At 34.5% G+C, this 21,494-nt stretch overlaps 1 protein-coding gene across 2 annotated transcripts; it reads right to left on the bottom strand.

Moving 5' to 3' along the window:
- Positions 1-1,474: 1,474 nt before the first annotated feature.
- Positions 1,475-12,093, bottom strand: LOC18436219 (glucose-induced degradation-like protein). 2 transcript variants are annotated; one of them, XR_016039745.1, is made up of 8 exons: positions 11,849-12,093; positions 8,955-9,007; positions 8,637-8,780; positions 7,419-7,492; positions 7,046-7,108; positions 6,670-6,732; positions 6,450-6,577; positions 1,475-1,693 (listed from the first exon to the last, which is right to left on the bottom strand). XR_016039745.1 is itself a non-coding variant. In XM_020668488.2 (8 exons), exons 1-8 carry the CDS (start codon positions 11,892-11,894, stop codon positions 1,615-1,617), a joined length of 642 nt encoding a protein of 213 aa, XP_020524147.1. In that variant the 5' UTR covers positions 11,895-12,093; the 3' UTR covers positions 1,475-1,614. The 2 variants fall into 2 exon arrangements, 1 of the variants encoding a protein (XP_020524147.1); XM_020668488.2 differs by having other exon boundaries at positions 7,054-7,108.
- Positions 12,094-21,494: the final 9,401 nt, after the last annotated feature.

Genomic DNA, 21,494 nt, shown 5'->3' with positions numbered 1-21,494 from the left:
CAAAAACACCCTTCTTCTGCATTTCAAATAACTAAAACGTCGTTCAATATTAAGAATGCGGGACAAATAAGGTATTTTTGTAATTTGATACATGCAAAGTATTTAAGTGCAAAATAATAAAAAAAACCCCTAACTGTTCCGCATTACTAATACCGAATCATGTGTTCCTTACTTGAAATGTAGAACAATAATGGGTATTTTTGTCATTCAATTGAAGCATCCTAAAAGTCAAATTACACAAATGCACATGATTGTTTCACGTTCCAAATACCAAATAAAAGCAATTTTGGTACTTCTCAACACTTTTATTAAAGAAGTATCTAATTAAAATGAAAAAAGAAAAAACTATACCCTCAAATGTTGCTAGAAAAAATCTGATTTCATACCCTTTACAAATATTTCCCCATTTGTTTAACCCCAGAACTCTAATCACCTCTGTTAATGTCAATAATCCGTCCAGATTAATTTTGACTTCAAGCAAGATACCCACTCCGGATCGATCCCCGTTCCCAAATTATGAGATTATCACCGTCTCGTCAATGGGTTGTACAGTGATGGGAGGAGTCCACTAAAAATGTGCTACGTTCCCACCGTCCCTGCATCTCCATCTATAGCATTGATCGGATGCCGGTAAACCACATGCTCCTTACTGTTATTATGACCCTATGGATCATATAATATCTGCCCTTGCTATGTAGAAATTGCCTCAAAAAGTCGAATATGTTTCAAAAAGTCCGAATCTTTTCTGAATTAAAGTTAATTTTTAGGGCATGTTTGATAAGTGGGTGGGAGTTAAGTGACCTACTTCCAAGTTTGATATTACTTGGAAGCTATAAAATGGAAGCCTTCTAAGTAGCTTTTTTTGTGTTGAAGTTTGATATTACTTGGAAGCTGTAAAATGGAAGCCTTCTAAGTAGCTTTTTTTTGTGTTAAAATGGGCTCATTTTTTAAAGACTTCCCTTCCATAAAAAATAAGAACATTTTTCCATACTCCGTGGAGAGTCCCTCCCACTCCCAAAAACTCCACTGCGATGAGAGGGCTTACTTTTAAATGAGCAAAATACGCTTCTTCAAATATATTAACAATTTATAGTTAAAAGTCCTTTCTAAACTTGGGAAATTATTAGAAATATACTTTTATTTTTGCTTAATAGGAAAAAAAAACACTCAACTTTTATAAACCGCATCCACACCTTTTGTTAGCATTTTGTTTGACCAAAATAGCCTCCACAGTAGTCGTATTATTGTGAAGCCCTAATATTAAAATACCTTAAGCACCGTAATGACTATCCCATTTTATACGGAATTTTAAATATTGTGATTACTTGAACTATTTTAAATGCCAAAACTAAGAAAAAAAAGTGTGGATGAGATTTATGAAAGTTAAGGTTTTTTTTTCTAATATTCAAAAATTAATGTATATTTTTTATAATTTCCCTTTAAACTTCAAGTGCAATTTATGGTCAATATTCCATAGTAGAAAATTCTAATTTCACCATTAGAGCAGTGCATTCTAATACATATACATAAAATACAGCTCCACAGATAATGTTTATAACTTTCCCAAACAAATAATTGAAGTGTAAGAGAACATGGCGGTTTCATTTCATTATTTTACTGAAACTCATAAGAGGAAAAGCTGAAACCTGATTTCCCCTCGCTTGTGGCCTTCAGCTCCAGCTTCTGAAACGGGCTGAATAACAGGGAATACGTGAGTGATACTTCGAAAAGTTTGGAACAAAAGTGAAGAATTATGGAAATGTACGAGAGAGAGATCCAAACACAACTGTTTCACGAAATGCTACACTCTCACAGGTGAACTCGTAATCAGTATGAGATACTCCAGAGACAGAACTTGAAGAATATAAACTTTTCCAAACCATGTCACAAAGGAATCATTATAATAGGACGCAAGAGCACTACTGTATTTAGTATCTTACGTAATACATCATATGCATATGTTAAGAGGACAGACTAGTGATTGTATTGAGTGTATATACGCTTTTCTTTTTTTTTCCTATGTTCGATGGTTAACACAATTTTATATAAAACATAGGTTACAAGTTTATCACAATTTGAAAGGAGAAGAAAATGAAAGAGAATAAAATTATTAAATAAATAAATAAATAAAATACATAAAAAGAAGGAGAAGATATGACGGCATCCCAACTCTTTACTTCGTTCCAAAACCAAACATCTAAACATTAGTAGCTCCTCCTTGTCCACCCCTTACAATAGCTAGGGTATCTGCTTCCACATTTGCCTGAGCTTCCAAGGGGATATGTGCAATGATACCTCTTTACCATTAGAAATATAAAAAATCTCCATAAAGAACAACAAACACCAAGGAAGTGGTCCCTCTTTCCTAGGCCATTTCAGAACATTGAGGCAATCCTCTTCCAACTCCAATGGCAATGCCACATGAGGACATACTCTCAATCCTACCAACAGGAAACGTATCTCATCCTTGCACAATGATCCAACAAACACAAAAATATTATAATTGTAACCAAATTTATATCTCTATATACATCTCCAATAACCAACGGGCCTGAAGTTGAAGTTCTATCAAAATGCAGCTTCAGTGTACCATCCTTAGGGGACGATAATACAGTTCTATCAAAATGCAGCTTCAGTGTACCATCCTTAGGGGACGATAATACACCACTTTTCTACAAATATTGGTGGATATCACAAAATGGCATCTTATCCTGAAATTCAACATTCGATAGCCCTGTCACTGGTGCAAACATAGAGCCTAAGTAATGGAAGAACCCAGATGTATATATCAGTATGCACTTTTTGATATATTTATATCAATATGTATATAGGTTACATGCTAAATGCCCAAATATATGCTATTCCCATTCGGTTCCAGACCTCAAACATCAGTTTGAAACTTTGAATTTCGTCCCATATTCAGAGACGTGGGTTAGAAATCCTACATCCCATACATGCCCAAAATTTTTGTAAAAATACACCTACAGAAACAATGTAATACCACCTTGTTCCACATTAAATTTGAGCACCCTGAGCACCTTCATCTCAAATCCTATGGGGTTATGTTCCAAAGTACTTTGAATCTCATATGTTCATCTCAAGCCCTATAAAAAATTACAGGAAAACATTGTCTCCCATTACAATGAGTGTTGCATAAAATACAAGCTGATATCTATAAAAGAAGCCATGCATATATCCACTAAAGGAAAGAAACTCAGCAATCTTACCCCATTTGTTCTTTGTTGCATTTGTTTGGCCATACAGCACTTTAATAAGCTTGTAAATTAGTGCCAGATGCAAGAAAACCAATTTGAAGACTCTACAAGGTTTCTTTCATCTAATTCTCCATAGAAACAAAAAGTCGCTTTTAAGTAACAATTGCCACAAACCCCATGAAAATGTTGCTTGTTGCTAATGAAATACAAAGCCTTGCTCTCACCATCTTTGCCATGGGACTCAATGCTTCTCTAAATTCAGGTCATCCTATGACTAGCAACCAATATGGCTAACATAAATTCACCCACCACTCCAGACCGAAATATATCCAGGAAATCTATGAAAGAAATAGCAATAAGATGACATCATAGTACTAGTAAGCTTTTGTTTTCAATCACTGACACCACCACCTATCAATGGACTAAGGTTCAATAAACCCGTCTATAAAGTCCTTTCCTACAATAGCATAGAATAAATAGCCCAAAGAAAAATAAAGACATGAAACATGATAATCGAAAACAAATACCTTACAAATGCAGAATGTCATCCTAATGAACAAGGTAGATCACATCAAGACCCAAAACTCACTTCTAATGGACGATATCAGGAGGCACTAAAATTATATAATGATTATGGCCATAAAAAATGGATATGACATAAAACATTTAACAACGTTTAAATTCAATTTTTGAAAACAACAGTGATGTTATTCTAAAAATAATTGGTGCATAATGGCATTATGATGGACTCAGTTGGAGTATACTTTTTTTATTTTCAAAATGTTCATCAAATTTTCAAAAAACAATGATATGATAATAGATTAGTAGATATATGTCCATTGGCCGTAGAAAAGTATTGATTGATAACCAAACAATTAAGGTATACTAATCTTCATATGAAATAGAAGAAATAATAAGATAAAATGAATAAATGACTAAAAACATTCAAGAAACGAAAAACATATATGACATAGTTTACAAAGGAGTGTAGTTTGTATAAGGCTACAACTTTAAAAAATCCAAGTAAGGCGCACCGCTAAATTATGCTAAAAGCTATAGTTCTGGTGCCAGAAAATTTTGTGATGGCTTAAACAATTGTTTTTGTTCCTAGTCGTGAAATTTAAAGCTCTAAAAATGATGTAAAATCAAGTAGATCTATAAACACTTGAAAATCTTGAAAATGGACAGTACAGATATGTGCTACAAAATGCACTATTTTCAGGACTTGAAATCAATTTTTTTTATATTCATACGTCTCGAGGTCAAGATAATCAATTGGAAGGTTTTGCAGTGTCAAAACATTCTGTTTTGGTGGGTTTTTCAGGTCCGGCTTACTTCTACAGTATAAGGTTGACACCTTATACAAACTTTTTCCTATACATAGAAATGGAAAACATACCTCATTGCCAACCTCAGTTTCATCCACTCTCTCTCTCTCTCTCTCTCTCTCTCTCTCTCTCTCTCTCACACACACACACACACACACATCCATCATGATTAATTGTTCGAAATGAGATGACACCCACTACTTTCCATAATTTGTCCATTATCTGCATTATACAACCACCTTACTTGAAGAAGAAAGCCTTGGTGCCGAAAACCCTCGCAGAGAATGAGACCAGGATGCATTCTTCTCTTTTTAGCTGCAAATCATAATCCATGGCCTTTTTGTGCTTTGCACATGTATTTAAGTGCATTAAGCATCTACTATAAATTACAAACTTTGGATTGAAAATATAGAAATTATAAAATAAAGATAGCTTGAAATAAGGATCTTGGAATTGTTAAGATCTTTAAACAATGGTTGAAAGAAAATCCATCTTAATAAGGTCATGAAAGTAAAAATAAAGAGAAGTATGACTTTTTAAAATTTAAAAGATAACGTGCATCAAACATCATTATCAATATTGTTGGTATCGCAGAAACAGTTTTTTACTCAAGTGTGGTAAAACATAAATTACCATTAAATGAAAATTTATTGTTATTATGTAAGTTAAAATATCAAATTGACAATATTAAGTTTAAAAACTTGATTTTTATGAAATGGGTTGCTCAACAGAATGATGGAGGGCATATTTTTCTTTGAATTTTAGATATCAAAATATCTATTCTTAGGTACGTTAGAAATGCTTATCAAGTCAGAATGGAAGGAGATAACTGCCCATGATAGTTTGGGTTTTTTTTAAGTAACTTAGGTGCGTTAAAGTAGGAAGCTACAAAGGCATATATTTTATTGGAATTTACTTGGTTTATTTAAATTTCAAACTATGGAACCTTATAACGTTCAATTGAAACAAAAAGATCAGTGAATAGGATGTGAGAATTTAAGAGAGAAGAGGGGATGTCACACTCTTTCTGATTGGGTTTTCTTTGGGGTAAGAAAGAAGGATAGATCAGGTTGTTTGAGTTTTTTGGAAACTGGAACAAACTTCAATGGTTGAAATTCTTGACCTCTCAACCATAATGGTATTTCTACCCACTAAGCTGAAGCCTGAGGGATACAACAGGCATTATAAAAGCCATCAACTGTTTTTTATCAACTATTGAATACTTTATGAAGCCATTCCACCATTACATGCCAACCACTATACATAAAAAGGGAAGAGATATTACATTCCCAATGAGTAATGAAAGGGATCCTCTAACCCACCATCCATCATCTGTACCTTCAACAGCAGGTGGAGCTCTGTGCTGTTCCATGAGAGGACGTAGTTCCCTCACAGGAATATGGGTCATCACCAACGTTGATTGATGAGATTGGACAGCAGATGGCCAGTCTGGGCATCCGAAACAATACTTGTAACAAGTATTGTATATCTTATCATATAAAACATATCCCTCATTATTCATAGTGGGTATCTTGCACGATATATCCATCTTTTACCACGTGCTTTCAGGAAATGTACCAGGGAGACACTGTTCTATTGAAAGAGCCAACTTTTTGTTTAGCTATAACAGCCATTACACCCACCATTTTCATGGTTTTTTGAATCATGTTTCCATCCAGCAGCTTAAGAGAGCTATTCCCAGACAAAGACAATAGTTCTAAATGATAAGGATAAAAAAGAATTTTTTTTTAACAAAAAGATGACACCAAAACACTCAAAAGCAAATGCAGAAATAACAAAGCAACAAGTTACCTATATAACCTACTTTAAAGCAACAATACATAATATACTTACAGATCAAGAACACCCATGTAACTAGTATTCAATAAAAAATGGAAATATATACCTGCTATTAGGATCATAATAGAATCCGTTAATTGAACCATCGCTACATGAGAAGCAGACATAGTAGAAGCCTGCAATGGTTAACCCACAATCCTTCCCAACATTCACAAAATACAGCTCCTTCCATCTCTGCAAAAGAAATATGATCTCAAGCTCAATTCATTTGTTGTTTTAATGAAAAGGGAGTTTCTGATGTAGCACGCCAAACTAAATCAAATTACCATAAATATGTAAGGATAATTACTCAGGTCCAATGATTTCCCACCATCAGCCTCGACTTGGTTCTAGATGCATACAGATAGAGAAGATGAGAGACAAGAAAAGCCACAAAACCAAGCTAAAGTATCCTATAAACCAATGGACCATGGATGACCATAGTTCATTAAGTTCATCACCATCCAATAAATTGATGACGGCCGGTAGAGAAGGAGAAAGTGGTATACACAATTAGGCCATGTCTTAAACTCGTGGATCCACACTCTCCATCACTGTCCACCAATTCATAGGATGATGATGAACCTATGAAGTATCACACAGTCCACTGGAGTATTCTTTCCCAGAACTAAAAACAGCTTTGTTCAGTGACAAAGATGTTACATTTTCACCTGAAGGGGAGAGAAGGATTGAAACTTGGACCAGTGTCTCACATCATTGTCTGGCCTGTCAAAGGAAATATAAACGCAAATAAAATGCATGGCATCAAAGAAAAATAGTAATTTATATAATGGAACTAAAGGAAATTAAAGTAAACAAAGAGAAAATTCTAATGCTCTTTAGTTCTGTGCCTTTAACTTGCCCGACACTAAAGAAACTTAGATCGTTTTCAGTTCTACTAGTTTTCATTAAAGTGAAATGGTACAAAGTCTCCTGTCCCTTAGTATATGTTCTTTTAAGTAAAATCCCATCTATAATCTCTATAAGGATTCAATCAAGGCATTGATGAGGCTCGAAGGGAGCAAGAAAAACATACTTCGCGTCCCATTTTCCAGTAAAAAAGGTGTAATTCTTGTTATCAACAATCTCTCCCTCCCAAAAAGTCACCACCTGCAAAAAGCAATAAGAAACACCCATGGTTAAAGGTTAGATTCCAGAGGAATTGAACTGTTTAAGAACCTGGGCATTGAGACTTCCAAAAATTAAAATTAGCATGCTTAAGCATGTTACATAACAATTGAAGAGTAAATAAATACTCCTTTATGAATGCTCATCCTAAGATATATAGAAAACAGCGTTTCTAATTGGAGTCCCATGCTGGACCACCTGAGATACCATGGTGGGAACAGTTTTTCATTTTCTTCTGTAACAAAACTGTTTCAATAATGTACTAACCCACTATAAAAGTTCTCAAACTGCTAATGGGTTTGGTTCTTTAACCAGACTACTCCATGACTTTTTCAAAGTTGATAGAAGTGCCCAGTCGATAACATAGTTAGAAAACATAGAGGGAGAGACCAACTTGACTAAACTGAGAGAGAGAGAGAGAGAGATCACAGTGAAGACATAGGAGAAACAGGTAAGACATCTTTTAGTGCCACCTGCTGGCTGCCTAGCGATGCTGTGTGAGACAGCGAGGTTTGTGATGGATAAATAAAGAGAGAACTTAGAACTTGCTGTTTGCTGAGATTTTATAAAGGTGAGGTTATTCTTGTCCCTTTCATTTCAGTCTGGAATACACTGGTTATGTTCCAAAAATGATTGTTTTGTGAGTATTCTTAAACATGTGGTATTTTGGGACTCCTTCAAATCCAGTGGGATTAGTATACTTTGCCCAGCATTTAAGAGAAGAGATATGAAATACCCAGAAACGGAGACAGGCTCCCTCATAACTTCCTATATGCTAATGTTATTTCTATTACTGTTTATTAGAAGGCCTACTATTCAATAGCATGGTATTAGTTGAGATAACAGACTACTATGTTGAAAAGAAGTACTCATAACATCCTTGAAAACAAATGGAACAGTCTCTTAGGCTTTTGCCCAGTGGTAGACACCCCTAGTTTGTAAGATCGAGGCCAAGGGTCTGATTGTAGAAGTTCGCCACGAAAACAAACCAAGCTAACCTACCCTTTTTCTCAGACGCAATATTTACCAACCAAATGAAAAAAAAAACCACTTGTTTTTTGGGGAAATGCCACTAAAAAGGCAGGTTTTTTCTGGTGTTATTATAATTTTAAAAAAAGGATCTTACTGGCGTTTCAGCCAATGGAACATTAAGTGCTTCCATAGTGCCACATAGGTAGCCATGATCTAGATCACAACCCTGGATTCGCACATTCACCCTCCATGCCTCCTCTTTTTGAATGCTCGAAACATTTTGAGTACCAGCAAAAGCCTGAAGCAAGGGATAAACATTAGTGCAACTAGGTTTCATAACCGTTTCAAACCTAAATTTCAAATGATCTTAAAAGGTTAGGCAAGGCAATAAACAGTTCTACCAGAATGAAGAGTATGTCTTCCGAGATGGAATATCAAAGCTTGTCATGGTGTAATGAATGCAAAAACTTACTTGTCCCACACTCAGAAGTGTACAAGGAGAGAGTGTATATCCAGAATTCACACCTTGACAAGTTAGAGAGCATTAATGTCAGAATGGAATTCAATGGTGAGTGGAAATATCAACCATAAAATAAATAATAAAGGTAATATGGTTCAAAGGCATTATAATCAATAAAATGGTTAAAGAAAAAAGGAATTGAAACCAGGTTTCTGACAGTTCCTAATGAAGGTAAAATTATGGTCCTTAACTTCAATACAGTTCCTAGTGAAGGCTACATAACAGTCCTTTACTTCAATCAAAGTCCAATATGATGATTGAATGGAATGTATTTGAAATTCATTCATAGAAATTGGCACTTAGATGAGATAAATGCAACTAAAAAGGCTCCTAGGTAAGTACGGTATACAACTCTTAAAGGTGCATTCCTCTTAGCGACCTAAAAATAATATGGATCATAAATAGCATCAAAATTAAATGCAGATAATAAATGAAATGAGAAGGCAGATGAGATGATACAAACCCCAACTGGAATAATGATATTAAAAGATGAACTGACTATTAATTTATACATGCCTACCAATTGCTAAAGCCACATAAGGCTTGACACTATATAATATGCGACTTCACAAGAGGTCAAATACCAAACTCAGCCACATAAGCATCCAAACACATGCTTAATTCTCTGTTAATTCAGAAAAAGATTATGAATCTACTAAATCTTGTTTGACATTTTTACTGTGAGATTTGATCATCTCTTTGGTATTGCATAGGATAGGGAACATAATTATAGTTGAGAATTGTATTTATCCTAAATTGTTAACCCCTGAGTCTTTCATGAACTTCAGTGAAAATGGCAATGACCTATTTCAGTAAGCTTCCCAATTAGGGTCACAGGAAGTTGCAACCATGTTACCCCAACATCTGGGTTTTGCCATGGCGTCAATATGACACAGGGTAGACACATCGTCCATATCTGCCCCTTGGAGGACTGACAGGCAGTGTCAACACTCCTAGTCAGAGTTGTCAGCTTAAACAACAGACCTGTGAAGTGTTAGTTGAAAATTTAATGTCTCTCATGACACTTAAACACAGAACCTCTTGGTTGATAGAAGAGTGATATACCACTGCAGTCCCCTGTAGATTTGTGACTTATAAAGAAAGGAAAACTTTGTTATTTGTAAAGGTGAAAACTGAATATTCACCATTCTAAAGTTGAATGAATAAAAATTCAAACCTTTATAGAATTAGTTTCCATCAACTAGTATTTATTTTTATGTTTTTATTGCTTTAATTTTCCATAATTTCCTTTCAATATTTTTATACAACTTTTTATAAGGAATTTTTATATAATTTATATATACATAAGTTTTTATAGAGAATTGTATGGAATTGTTGGGCCATACTGGGTTTCTGGGCCAACATGCCAGACACTCGGTAAACATACTAGACGCTGACACCCATACAAGCGTCAATGTAACACCGGTTACAACAAACTTAACATAGGGCTCTTAATTTCTCTTTTGCAGGAAATGCATGAACGGGCACAACAACACAGGCACATAGAGTGATCAAAGCCCCAAGGTCATCGAGGAAAGAAGCTTAATACTCAAGGGAAGCCTTTGCCTACCAAACTTTGCAACCACCGCATTAGCTTCTATATGGACATGTGAAATAATTATTTGTAAAGCCTCGCCAAGATCGAATATCACCCTTAATATTAAGTACACATTATGTGAAAGTCACCCCCGATCCAACCGAACTATCTGAGAAGTTCAGTTCAAGAACAAACCATTGCTCGCATATGCATCTAGCCACAAGCATAAGTGCATAACTTCTAACTATCAAGTTAACATTTGAGCTAAAATTAAATTTTCTTACACAAGCACATTGGGAGGATATAACATTGAATGACCCAATACTGGTTCCGCTACCACTCATCAATCCTTACTTCTGCCAACTATGTAAAAATTACTAATCCATTACAAATCACAAGATATCAACGGTAACCATTAAAAATCATATTTTACTCTCCTTCCATATCCAAACCCCCGAAATGTAACCAGTGAGCATAAAAACTTTTCTTCCATAGGCAAGAAACAACAGGCAAAAAGATTAAAGACCGCAACACCCATACTCAAGGACTTGGGGAAAAGGAGGTATGGTATCAGGAAAGCCCACATAAACCCCAATCACCATAGAAGAAATAACCAAATTCTAATGGCTCAAACACATTCCTAAAACATTTGGTGATCCAAACACAAAACATCCAAATTTGTGAACTTTTTTTAGTGTGGAAGTCTCGTCAAAAGTCGTTTCTGCAAAGGATTTCATCTCGTGGATACCTCCCTCCCTATAAAAGTGGGGAGATACCAGTCGCTCTAAAAAGATGGAGATTGACATGAAAATTTTCATAATAATGCCCTCGAATGTTCTGCAAATATGTGTTTGATATATCATAAAGACTTGCAAACCGTATCAGACGCCAATTTCTTCAGAATTACATTGGTAATAGTTGCTTCAATCACAGAAAAACCCGTAAAAGAAAAACAATTGAATCTCAAAAGTCAAAATCAAAAGGAAACGACTTTAGCACTGAAAAGAAAGGTGCATAATTCAGCACCTCAGCGTCCCATATTATTTGAAAATTGGGAGAAAGACGGAATATAACTAATCGCGAGGCATTACCAAAAAAAGCACAGTAGAATTTCTATGACAGACAATATATGCATGATCGTAAACTCCATGGTATGAAGCTCTACGAAAATTCCAGAAAGAAATATGCAACGAATTAACACAGTGAAACATAACGTGAATTCCGGATAGCTGGAATTGTAGACTGAGAGATCATGGTAAATGAGCTTGAAAATAAGGATGTAAAGAAGAGAAATTTAGTTTTGGTGTACCTGAAACTTGCGGAATTTGTGTGTTGTCCACCACTCTCACAGGCATCTCTGCAATATTTCTCTGTCCCTCTCTCCCGGTCCCTCTCTCCCTAGTTTTGGGCTTCTGACGCTGGGAGAAAAAGTAACTTTAATAGTAAAAGTAAAAAGGCAAAAAAAAAAAAATCTCCATATCTAGTGTTTAGATACAAGGAAAAGCTGATATAGAGCCGAGGCTCTAAACCATCAAATTGGAGCCTACCTCAAAAATTTCGCTTATTTTGATGCTCAAATACCCTCAAATTAATCATCTCGATGTCAATATGTATGGACATGAGAAAAAAATAGATTTCAAATTTTAGAAATAATATATTTTGTAATGCATTTTTTGATTGTCGATTTTCAAGTTTTCATATATATGTCAATCCACACTATTTTTGAAGTTTTAAACTTTATAAATAAATAGAAAAATATATTTTAAGGCTATCACAAAGATTTCCAATATTCAAATCACATTTCTTGACACTATTTGAAGGTAGGCTCTAATTTGATTGTTTAAAGCCTAGGCTCTATACAAACCACACACCCTTAGATAAACTAAGGGTTCAAAAGATATCTTCTAACCGAGATACTTTAAACCTATTTTTTAACCTGAACGAATTCTAAAAGAAGTACTCTTTTGAACTCAATCATTTCACTATCATTTATATAATCCCAATGTCTATCTTTTTTTCCCTTCTTTTGTTTCTCACTTATTATCTCGTTGTGTGTTTCTCCAAACATCTCTCTCTCTCCTCTCGATAACACCTCACCTCCATGAAGCCTTTTTTTCTCTCTATAAGAGATTATGGCTTTTAGGAAAAACATGTCGTTTTAGATTTGTTTGACCTAAAAAAACACATTTAAATTAGCTCAGGGGCTAGAAAAAATAAAGTCTACAACTTTTATACTCTAAGATATCTTTTAAAGCCTTGGGTCTATTGTGAAATGAAATATATAAATAGAGGGTATGAAAATATTTTCTAAAAAAAAAAAGTTGAGAGGACTATAATAATGAAAAAAGAAAAGAATAAGATTTGAATAGGAATCCACTAAAAAACAATTTTTTCTCACAAATCAATTTACTCAATTCTCATTCTCTCTTCTATACCCTTATTTTGTAGTATATGGAGCATATTTTAGTAAGGATATTTTTGTCATTAAGAGAGTGTAACAGCATCCCCATGATCGGGTGTATGATCATCCACATGGACCACATTACATGTATAGGTGATATCACGTCCATGTAGACGTCACACCCTTCTTAATGATAAAAAATAACTTTGCTAAAATAAAGTTCCATGTACAAAAAATGGGTATATATACATCCAAATTTATTGAGTCTAATAATAAATTACTTCACAGTGTGAACACCCTAAGATAACTCAAATTTAAAAGTTAAAAATTTATTTGCAAGTATTTGTAAATTTTTTTTTTTATTTCTTAAAGATTGGAGAATGTTTTGGCTATTAATATTTATATTTGTATTTAGTATTTTTTATTTATTTCTAAAATACCCCATTTCAAATTATTTTTTCAAAATCTATGTTTTTATGCCTTTTTTAACCTCATTTACATGTTTTTTATTTAATTTTACTTTAACTTTTTTTTTTTTTTTTTTTTGGAGTTATTTCGTACTTTTTTACTTTTAATACTTTTTTGCTTGGCCGAACTCTGCCAACTAGGCCCGAGTAACTTGGACTCGGCCCGAGTTACTGGTCTTGGCCATGGGCTGATTTCCGTCCCTAAGTCTGGTTTTATTCACATTTTTTTTGTTTATCTAACTAACTTTCAAGCAAAGTAGTAGATCATATCTCTCGGTTGATGAAAATGGACGGTGTATGGAATATATGTGCAGTCCATATTACACATAATGCCAAGGTTTAAATAAACAAATTGGTGACTCGGATCGACCACCCCAAAAACCGTGTCAGATCGAAGAATCGGCCAGATCAGTCGGATCGAAGAATCGGCCGGATCAGCAGCGATCCAGATCGGAGATCGACATATCTCAACCTCAAAAAAATTTCAGAAACTCACTATAATTTGTCAAAAATCTAATTTTTTAGGTTTCTAAAAAAAATAGTGGCAAATACATTATAGTTTTACATTAGTGTCAAAAAGAACCTTGTTGAGTGTTTGTTATCTATTAAATTCATTTTATTGCCAAAAAAAATTTTAAAATGTAACTCATAACAAATAAATTTCTCTAACTCAATTTATTTTTATATTTTGGTATTAATTTAAGAGTTTTAGTTTCGAAAGAAGTAATATGGACTAAATTTATGGAAATCAGCTTTCATTTCGTGGAATTTAAATTTTTCTTTCTCTCTATAAATAACAATTATGTTTGTATTAATAGTGGACTTTAGTAAAAAGGAGCTATATGGAATAAATAATCGTGAAATTGATTTGTAGAGAAATATAAAGAGAGAGGCAGATGGATGCCAAGAAGAGAGAGAGGGGGCAAGGGGCGAGAACGTCACACGATATAGCTTGTGCAGCTTTTGGGAAAGTGGGCTTGCAATGAGGAGCCCATAAGTTTGAACTCAAAAATTTCTTAAATGCAAAGTAAAATGTTGTGCGACAAGTAGGGATAATTTTTTTTTTAATTTATAAAGCTGCAGACTAAAAATCGAAAAACATAAATTTATATTGGAAGTTGTGAATTGGTGGCATGTTCAGTTTTTTCTGATAGAGCTGGTCCAACCCAGCTTGTTTTACGTGGGAGTCATTCGGATCCCGATATATTGAAGAATCTTGATCGCTATCAACGATTCATGATCCATATCGGGTGATTATAATTCGAATAGCTGAAAAGTCAAACCTTGCATTGTTCATTGTATGCTGCATTTAGTTTTCCTTTTCATAGAAAGAATAAGATTTTATGTGCTCCGAGCACACATCTGAGCCTTGAATTTTGTGGAGGAAGATGGTATGTGCCTCAAGCAAAACACTAGCTAGTCGGAACAAGAGCTGAGGTCATGGTGGTAGCACACCCTATACCGCAATTGCATGTTGTGGCTTTCATTCTTATTGACAGTTTCATTAACCATTAACTAATTAAATAACGGTTAGGGGCCTGTCTTCCCCATTGAATTACCCAAACAAACAAAAAAAAAACACTAGCTCGTGAGCATTTTGATGGCTTCAAATTTTGAGAATGTAATCTACTCAATCCATTGACCAACTATGAAAGAATTGGATATATGCTTTAAAACTATGTAGGAAATTCACACCTTAGCATTAAACACAAACCATCCATTTTTTTGGATGTCACATTTCAAGAACTTGGAGTTATTCTATCTTGAAATTACTAGTTTTCTGAAGTTAGGCAATCATTTCGAGAAAGAAAAACTTTTGGAGCTCAAAATTTTCTTTTTAAACCTTCCTCCCATAGATAGTCAGATCTAGGATTTTCATAACTCAAAAAACATTGTCAAATCTCCAAGTTTATTACTTTCCCCTCTGTAAGGCACCTAAAGCTGTAATTCAAAAGTTTGAACGCTTAATGTGGAATTTCTTATGGAGTGGAGGATAGAACAAAGGAATATCATCTTGTCAAATGGGAGGATCTGTGCTTGCCTAAGACGATGGGTGGCCTTCAGATTAGAAGACTTTTAACATTTTAATGAGGCACTCTTGACTAAATGGTGGTGGAGGTTAGCCATAAGGGGTTAGCACTTGCGGAAAAATGTCCAATTTCACAAATATGGCACTCGATTTCGGGCCTCCAGACGAAACCATATCCTGTTAATGCCTCTGTGGTTTTGAAAGGGTAGAGCGAGTTCGATTTCTGTTTGTCCTATATTAGAACATTGGTTGGTGATGGGGATCGCGCAAAGTTCTACTCTACCAAATGGATTTGGAGTCAACTTTTGAAGTATGCTTACCCTAATCTTTGTAGGTGGTCTGCTAATAAGGATATTGTTAGGCTATAATGTGGTTTGGAGTATTCATCTCTTGTATAGAAGAGTAGGTTAGGATATCGCCCTATATGCAGATTTGCTCAGGGTGCTTTACTCCCCGGGGGTTCTTTCCACGTTAAATTTCTATATGTATAAAATTGCTTGGATAGATACTTTTAGAAACCCTTGGTGTACCTAAAGTCTGGACCTTTAAAGTTCCCTAAAGGGTACAGGCCTTTTTATAGCTGGCTTGTAGGAATAGAACCCTTTTTGTGCAGCACCTGTAAAAGAGGGGTAGGATTTCGGTTAATGGGTGTATCATGTGCAAAGAAGAAGCAAAGACAAATGACCACATGTTCTTACATTGTAATCTTTCTTCATTGATATGGAGATGGGTCTTATCTAAACTTTGATACCACAAACTATCTCACATCTTATGCTTCAAATGGCGTCCTTGTCTTCTACTAAAAGAAGGTAGGGTGCTTTGAAAGATCATTGCTGTAGCAGTATTATGGCGTATTTGAAAGCAGAGAAATTTTAGAATCTTTGAAAATAAAATGAGATGTGGATCACCTTAAAAATGTCAATTCCATAACAATATCAGATTGGGCAAGAGCTACTGAGACTTTTTGAAATGCTTCGAATGCATATTTTCTTAATAATTTCAGCCACCTCCTGAGGATGAATAGGCGCAAGCTGACTAAGTTAGCCTTATGGTTATGGTTAGCCCCGCCAATAGGTTCATACAAACTTAATTTTTATGGAAGTGCAAAGCATAATATGGTGAAGGCGGGTTTTGGGGAGGGGGGGCCTTTACGAGATGAAAATAGTCCAATCTTGTGGTCATTGAAAGGGCATTTCCCAATTTGTTAGGCGATTGAAGCATACTTTTTGGGCCTTAAACATTGTGTGCTTATAGTTGACAATAGTGTCTACACTTAGTTATTGAAGGGAATTCCCGTAATGCTCTTAAATGGTGTTTAGACTCCCGTCTGTTCCCTAGAAGTGGACAGTTATTGGAACTTTTCCTTTTCCTTTTTTCTTTTATTAGGTGGTTTGAGCCCGATTTTGCTCTTGTTTCATTCACTCAATGATATCTCAGTTAATTGTGTTGAAATTCTAAACATGTTATTTTGCCCTTTAGACTCAAACTTACATGCATTTTGGTGTGTATTTGGTGTTAGGATTTAAGAAACCTTTTAGATGCGGAAATAGGAATTCCAAAAATTGGATCCCACCAAGATCGTGTACTTATCCAATTAGAAACAAAATAGGCAAAAGTACGAGTCATAATACAAGAAATAAATCATAAAACACATATACCATAAGAGCACAAAGACTTACATGGTTTACCCCAGAAGGGCTATATCCACAAGAACGACAAACAAAATCCACTATACCAATGAAAGTTACATCACAGATTTTGGGATAGAGAATTAGCTCTCTAATCCTCGACAAAACACAGTTGAGAAATCCTTTTAGACTTACTATCCCGACCGACATCATCATCGATATCTCATATCTATTCCATAACTGAACCACTATCCAGGATTAGACCATCTCCATTCCACAGCTAAACCACTGTCCAAGAAGAGAACCTTGAGAGCAACCGAGACTCTCTCTTACTAAAGAGGGGGAAATCACCCAAAATCTTTATAGAAATTACTTCGCTACAAGAAACCAGCCTCTCAATCTACATGAGGACATCCATGGTATTTCTCTCCATATGAAACTCTCTTCACTCTAAGGGAGGAAGCCCTGCCTCTCTCTTTAAAAGAAACCCTGCTTCTCTCTTTAAAAGAAACCCAAATATGACCCAAATATGGCATACAAATTCTCTACACTTTCATTCCATTGTCCGACCGGCACCATTGTCCGACCGACACCATTGTCGATCTCTCATCTCTATTTCATAACCAAACCACTGTCTAGAAAGAGACCATCTTCATTTTTTCTAGACAATCTCCATTCCACAGTTAAACCATTGTCCAGGAAGATAACCTTGAGAGCAACCGAGACATTTTCTCACTAAAAGGGGAAACCACTCAAAATTTTCAAGGGAATCACTTAGAAACCAGCATCTCAATCTACAAGAGGATATCCGTGGTGTTTCTCTCCATAATAACCTCTCTTATCTCTAAGGGAGACATTGTCGATGCTGAGGAAGCCCTACCTCTCTCTTTAGAGGAAGCTACCTTTCCTATACGGCGACCCAAATAGGACATACAAATTCTTTGCACTTTTATCCCATGTACATAAGGTTAAGAGTACCAAATAGAAAACTTCCTATAGCTATTACATTTATCTCAAGAATCAACAGATATATTTCAGAGTCCTAATTTTTTGTATTTTTATTTCTTTTAGAAAAGTTATCAATATTAATCCCAATCCCACATATTATCGGATTTTCTTATATAGGTCCATGTCCAACGTTTCCGGACTATGCTAGCGCTATTTAAGTTAGAGGAATACAATGAAGCGTAAATGGTGGTCCCATGGGAAAACCTCAAGTTAGGCAAAATTACAATGCAAGCGTTTAAGATCGACTTGGTTTCACCCGAGGGGATGGACTCACTCCAATTTTATATTGTTGATATGCGAGCAAGTAAGAGACAAAATAAGAGGAGATTCACAAAAGAAGCAAATGAGAGTTGTAAGTCCTCTGTACTAGGGCTCAGTGACCTCTCAAACTATTTCAACAAGAACTTAATACAAATCTCAAGTATCCAAATATATAAGAAACCGAAAAACCCTAATCCTTATATTGCCATAACTCCGATGTAACCTAGTTGAATTTCGCTAAAGAAAAGTCGCATTGTTGGCCTAAGTTTTTTACTCATATTTTTTTTAAGGGAAAATTACATACATATCTATTATATTTTGCGTTATTACGGATGTATTAAATAGTTTCCGTTATTACATGTATATTCGTTTTTTATCATTATAACGTAATTTTTTTAAAAAAGACGACGTTACCATTTTTCAGATGTTGAACATCCGAAAATGGGCCGAAAGTATAGTGTTTACATTCCCATTTTCGGGTATTGAACATCCGAATTGAAGGGTTTTTCGGATGTTCAACATCCGAAAATAGCTCGAAAGTTAAACGCTCATATTCCCATTTTTCACATTTCGCAGTACATCCGAAAATGTGATATTTGCAGATGTTCAACATCCGAAATCATTTTTGGATGTTAAACATCTGAAAAGTTCAACACCCAAAAATGGGAATATGAACTTTTGGCCTATTTTCGGATGTTCAACATCAGAAAAAATAAAAAAAAGGTATGTATGTAATTTTTGAATGTTTAACGTCCGAAAAAGGGTATGTATGTGTTTTTCGGATGTTCAACATCCGAAAAAGAGTAAAGATGTCTTTTTTAAAAAATTACATTATAAAAAATAAAAAACAGACATACATGTAATAATGGAAACTATTTGATACATATGTAATAACGTAAAATATATCGGATATATATGTAATTTTTCCATTTCTTAATAGTTATTTTAATGACCAAAATACCCTAACCTTATTATAACATATTTTGCATGCTTGCCAAGTGTTTAAAATAAAAAACAGACAAAGAAAACCCATTTCCTAATATTCACCCGTCAGAGTATTGTAGCCATAAAAAGAGAGGGGTTGCGCACTGAAACAGTGATTGGGATTTTAGATATGACCACGTATGCAATGCCGATTTTAGATATGACCACGTATGCAATGCTTGTTTGGGAGCATAGTTTTTGCTTCCACTCCGGTTAGAAGAAAAACTATGGAGGATTTTTTTAAATCTCAAAACTTGGGAACTACGGAAGAATTATTAGATGATTTTTTTCAAAAATGATATGGTGACTTATAATTTAACTGAAAGTAATGATTATTGATAAAGCAAAATAGTGGATCATGATTCTTGTAGCCCACCCCAAATAGCTAGAAAAAGATTCGGATGACAAGCGTAATTAGCTTTTTTTAAAATTACAAAAAGTCCAAAAATTCAAAACTTAGTAGCGCGAAAGAGAGTGAGGAGAGACTTTGCTAGGAAATAAAAAAAATCAAAGTTTTGGTGTGGATTTTTACGTACTAAAAATATTGTGAGCCCCACAATTTGCCCCATTTTAATGTAATCATACGATGTAGATTGCACCAAAAAAAATCGGCACAGGATTTTTAGATGCAATGCCTTTGTTGTACAATAAATATGCAGGCCCTAATGCACTGAACACTTTTGCAAATAACATTGTCGATATAATAATCAAAACATGGAATATTTGAAGAAACCTTGAAAAGAACAACTTTTATGTCTTCATTTTAGGTGTTTTTCGATTGATTGTTGATCCTATGCTATAAAGGCCCTCCCAATCGATCGATTTAAACATGAATCGATCCGTTGTAAATCCAAAAAAAGGCCTTCCAAGAACCATTGTAAATCGTAAAGAAGGGGCGAGGTTTTTGCATTGAAGCCTTATGTTCTTTAAACCTTAAAAAATGCATATGACGTTTTCATTTTCTCTTTGGAATGACAATCAAATAATTTACAAATTTATTTTAAATTGTTTGTATTTCAATTTATAAGGAGACCATTTATCTTTTGTATATGGAAGTCACAATTATTATCACTTATTAAATATCAAATTGAATAGTTTGGAGTGTGAAGGTCTGCAATTTTTTTTGGAACTTGTGTGTGACACTCGTACAATCCCCAATTTGATATTTAAGGGACAATAATGATTGTGACCTCTATGTACAAAAGATAAATAATCTCTTTGTAGACCATCCTTTTTTAAAAGGGTGCAGGTGGCATACGGATGCGTCGTTAACTGTAGAGGTAAAGTGCACCTTCAAAATTTATCATGGTATATAATTCTGATGTCAAATGTTCTTAGGATTATCTCAAAATCTATTTTTATATCTAATTATAAAATTTTAATTTTTAAAAATGGTTAAAATCAAGTAGATCTATAAACATATGAAATTTTTGAAAATGGACAGTATAGATAATATGTTGTAAAATGCATTATTTTTTATACTTAAAATACTTTTGTTTTTCATGATCATACATCTCGATGTTGAGATGATCAATCAAAGGGTTTTTCAACATTAAAACTATCTTTTTCGATGGAGTTTTGAGGAACATCCGTAGCTGTAGAGGTAAGGTTGCTTTTGTTCATTTGTTATCTAATTTTTCTATAAAATGCTTCAAATCTTTAATACATCTTATTTTATTGCAAATTGATAAATTTTATGTTAGATTTTGTTCCTCAATCTACGTTAAGTCGTTGGTTGCGGTGGTTGAGTCGACCCGGAGTCATCTTTTCGTTTGGTTTTATACCGTATATATTGGCTTATCTATATGTAATATTGACTTTTATTCAATAGTACGAATGTACTTATTGAATGTTAATGCATTCTTTTTATTGTAATATGACAGGCACTCAGACGAGGACCAAAATCTCGATATTCACACCTATTCAACCGTTCTATCGAAATTTATATTATATATCAATTTTTTATAAATCAATTAAATTTGGATTTTATAATATTTCTAACTAGTAAACAATTCTATTGAGTCGGCCAATGGTTTAAAAAATAGATCGGTGATCCGGATCGGGCTTCCAAAAAACCGATCTGGATCGGCGAATCGGTGATCCGGATCGGAAATCGGGTGAATCGATCAGAATAAAGCTTAAAAAAAATTCGAAAAAATTATTAAAATTCATTATAA

Source organism: Amborella trichopoda, chromosome 8, assembly GCF_054954075.1.
Source record: "Amborella trichopoda isolate Santa Cruz 75 chromosome 8, AtrichopodaSantaCruz75HAP2 v2.0, whole genome shotgun sequence".
Taxonomy (NCBI): Eukaryota; Viridiplantae; Streptophyta; class Magnoliopsida; order Amborellales; family Amborellaceae; genus Amborella; species Amborella trichopoda.
This window is presented reverse-complemented; position numbering and strand designations above follow the sequence as displayed.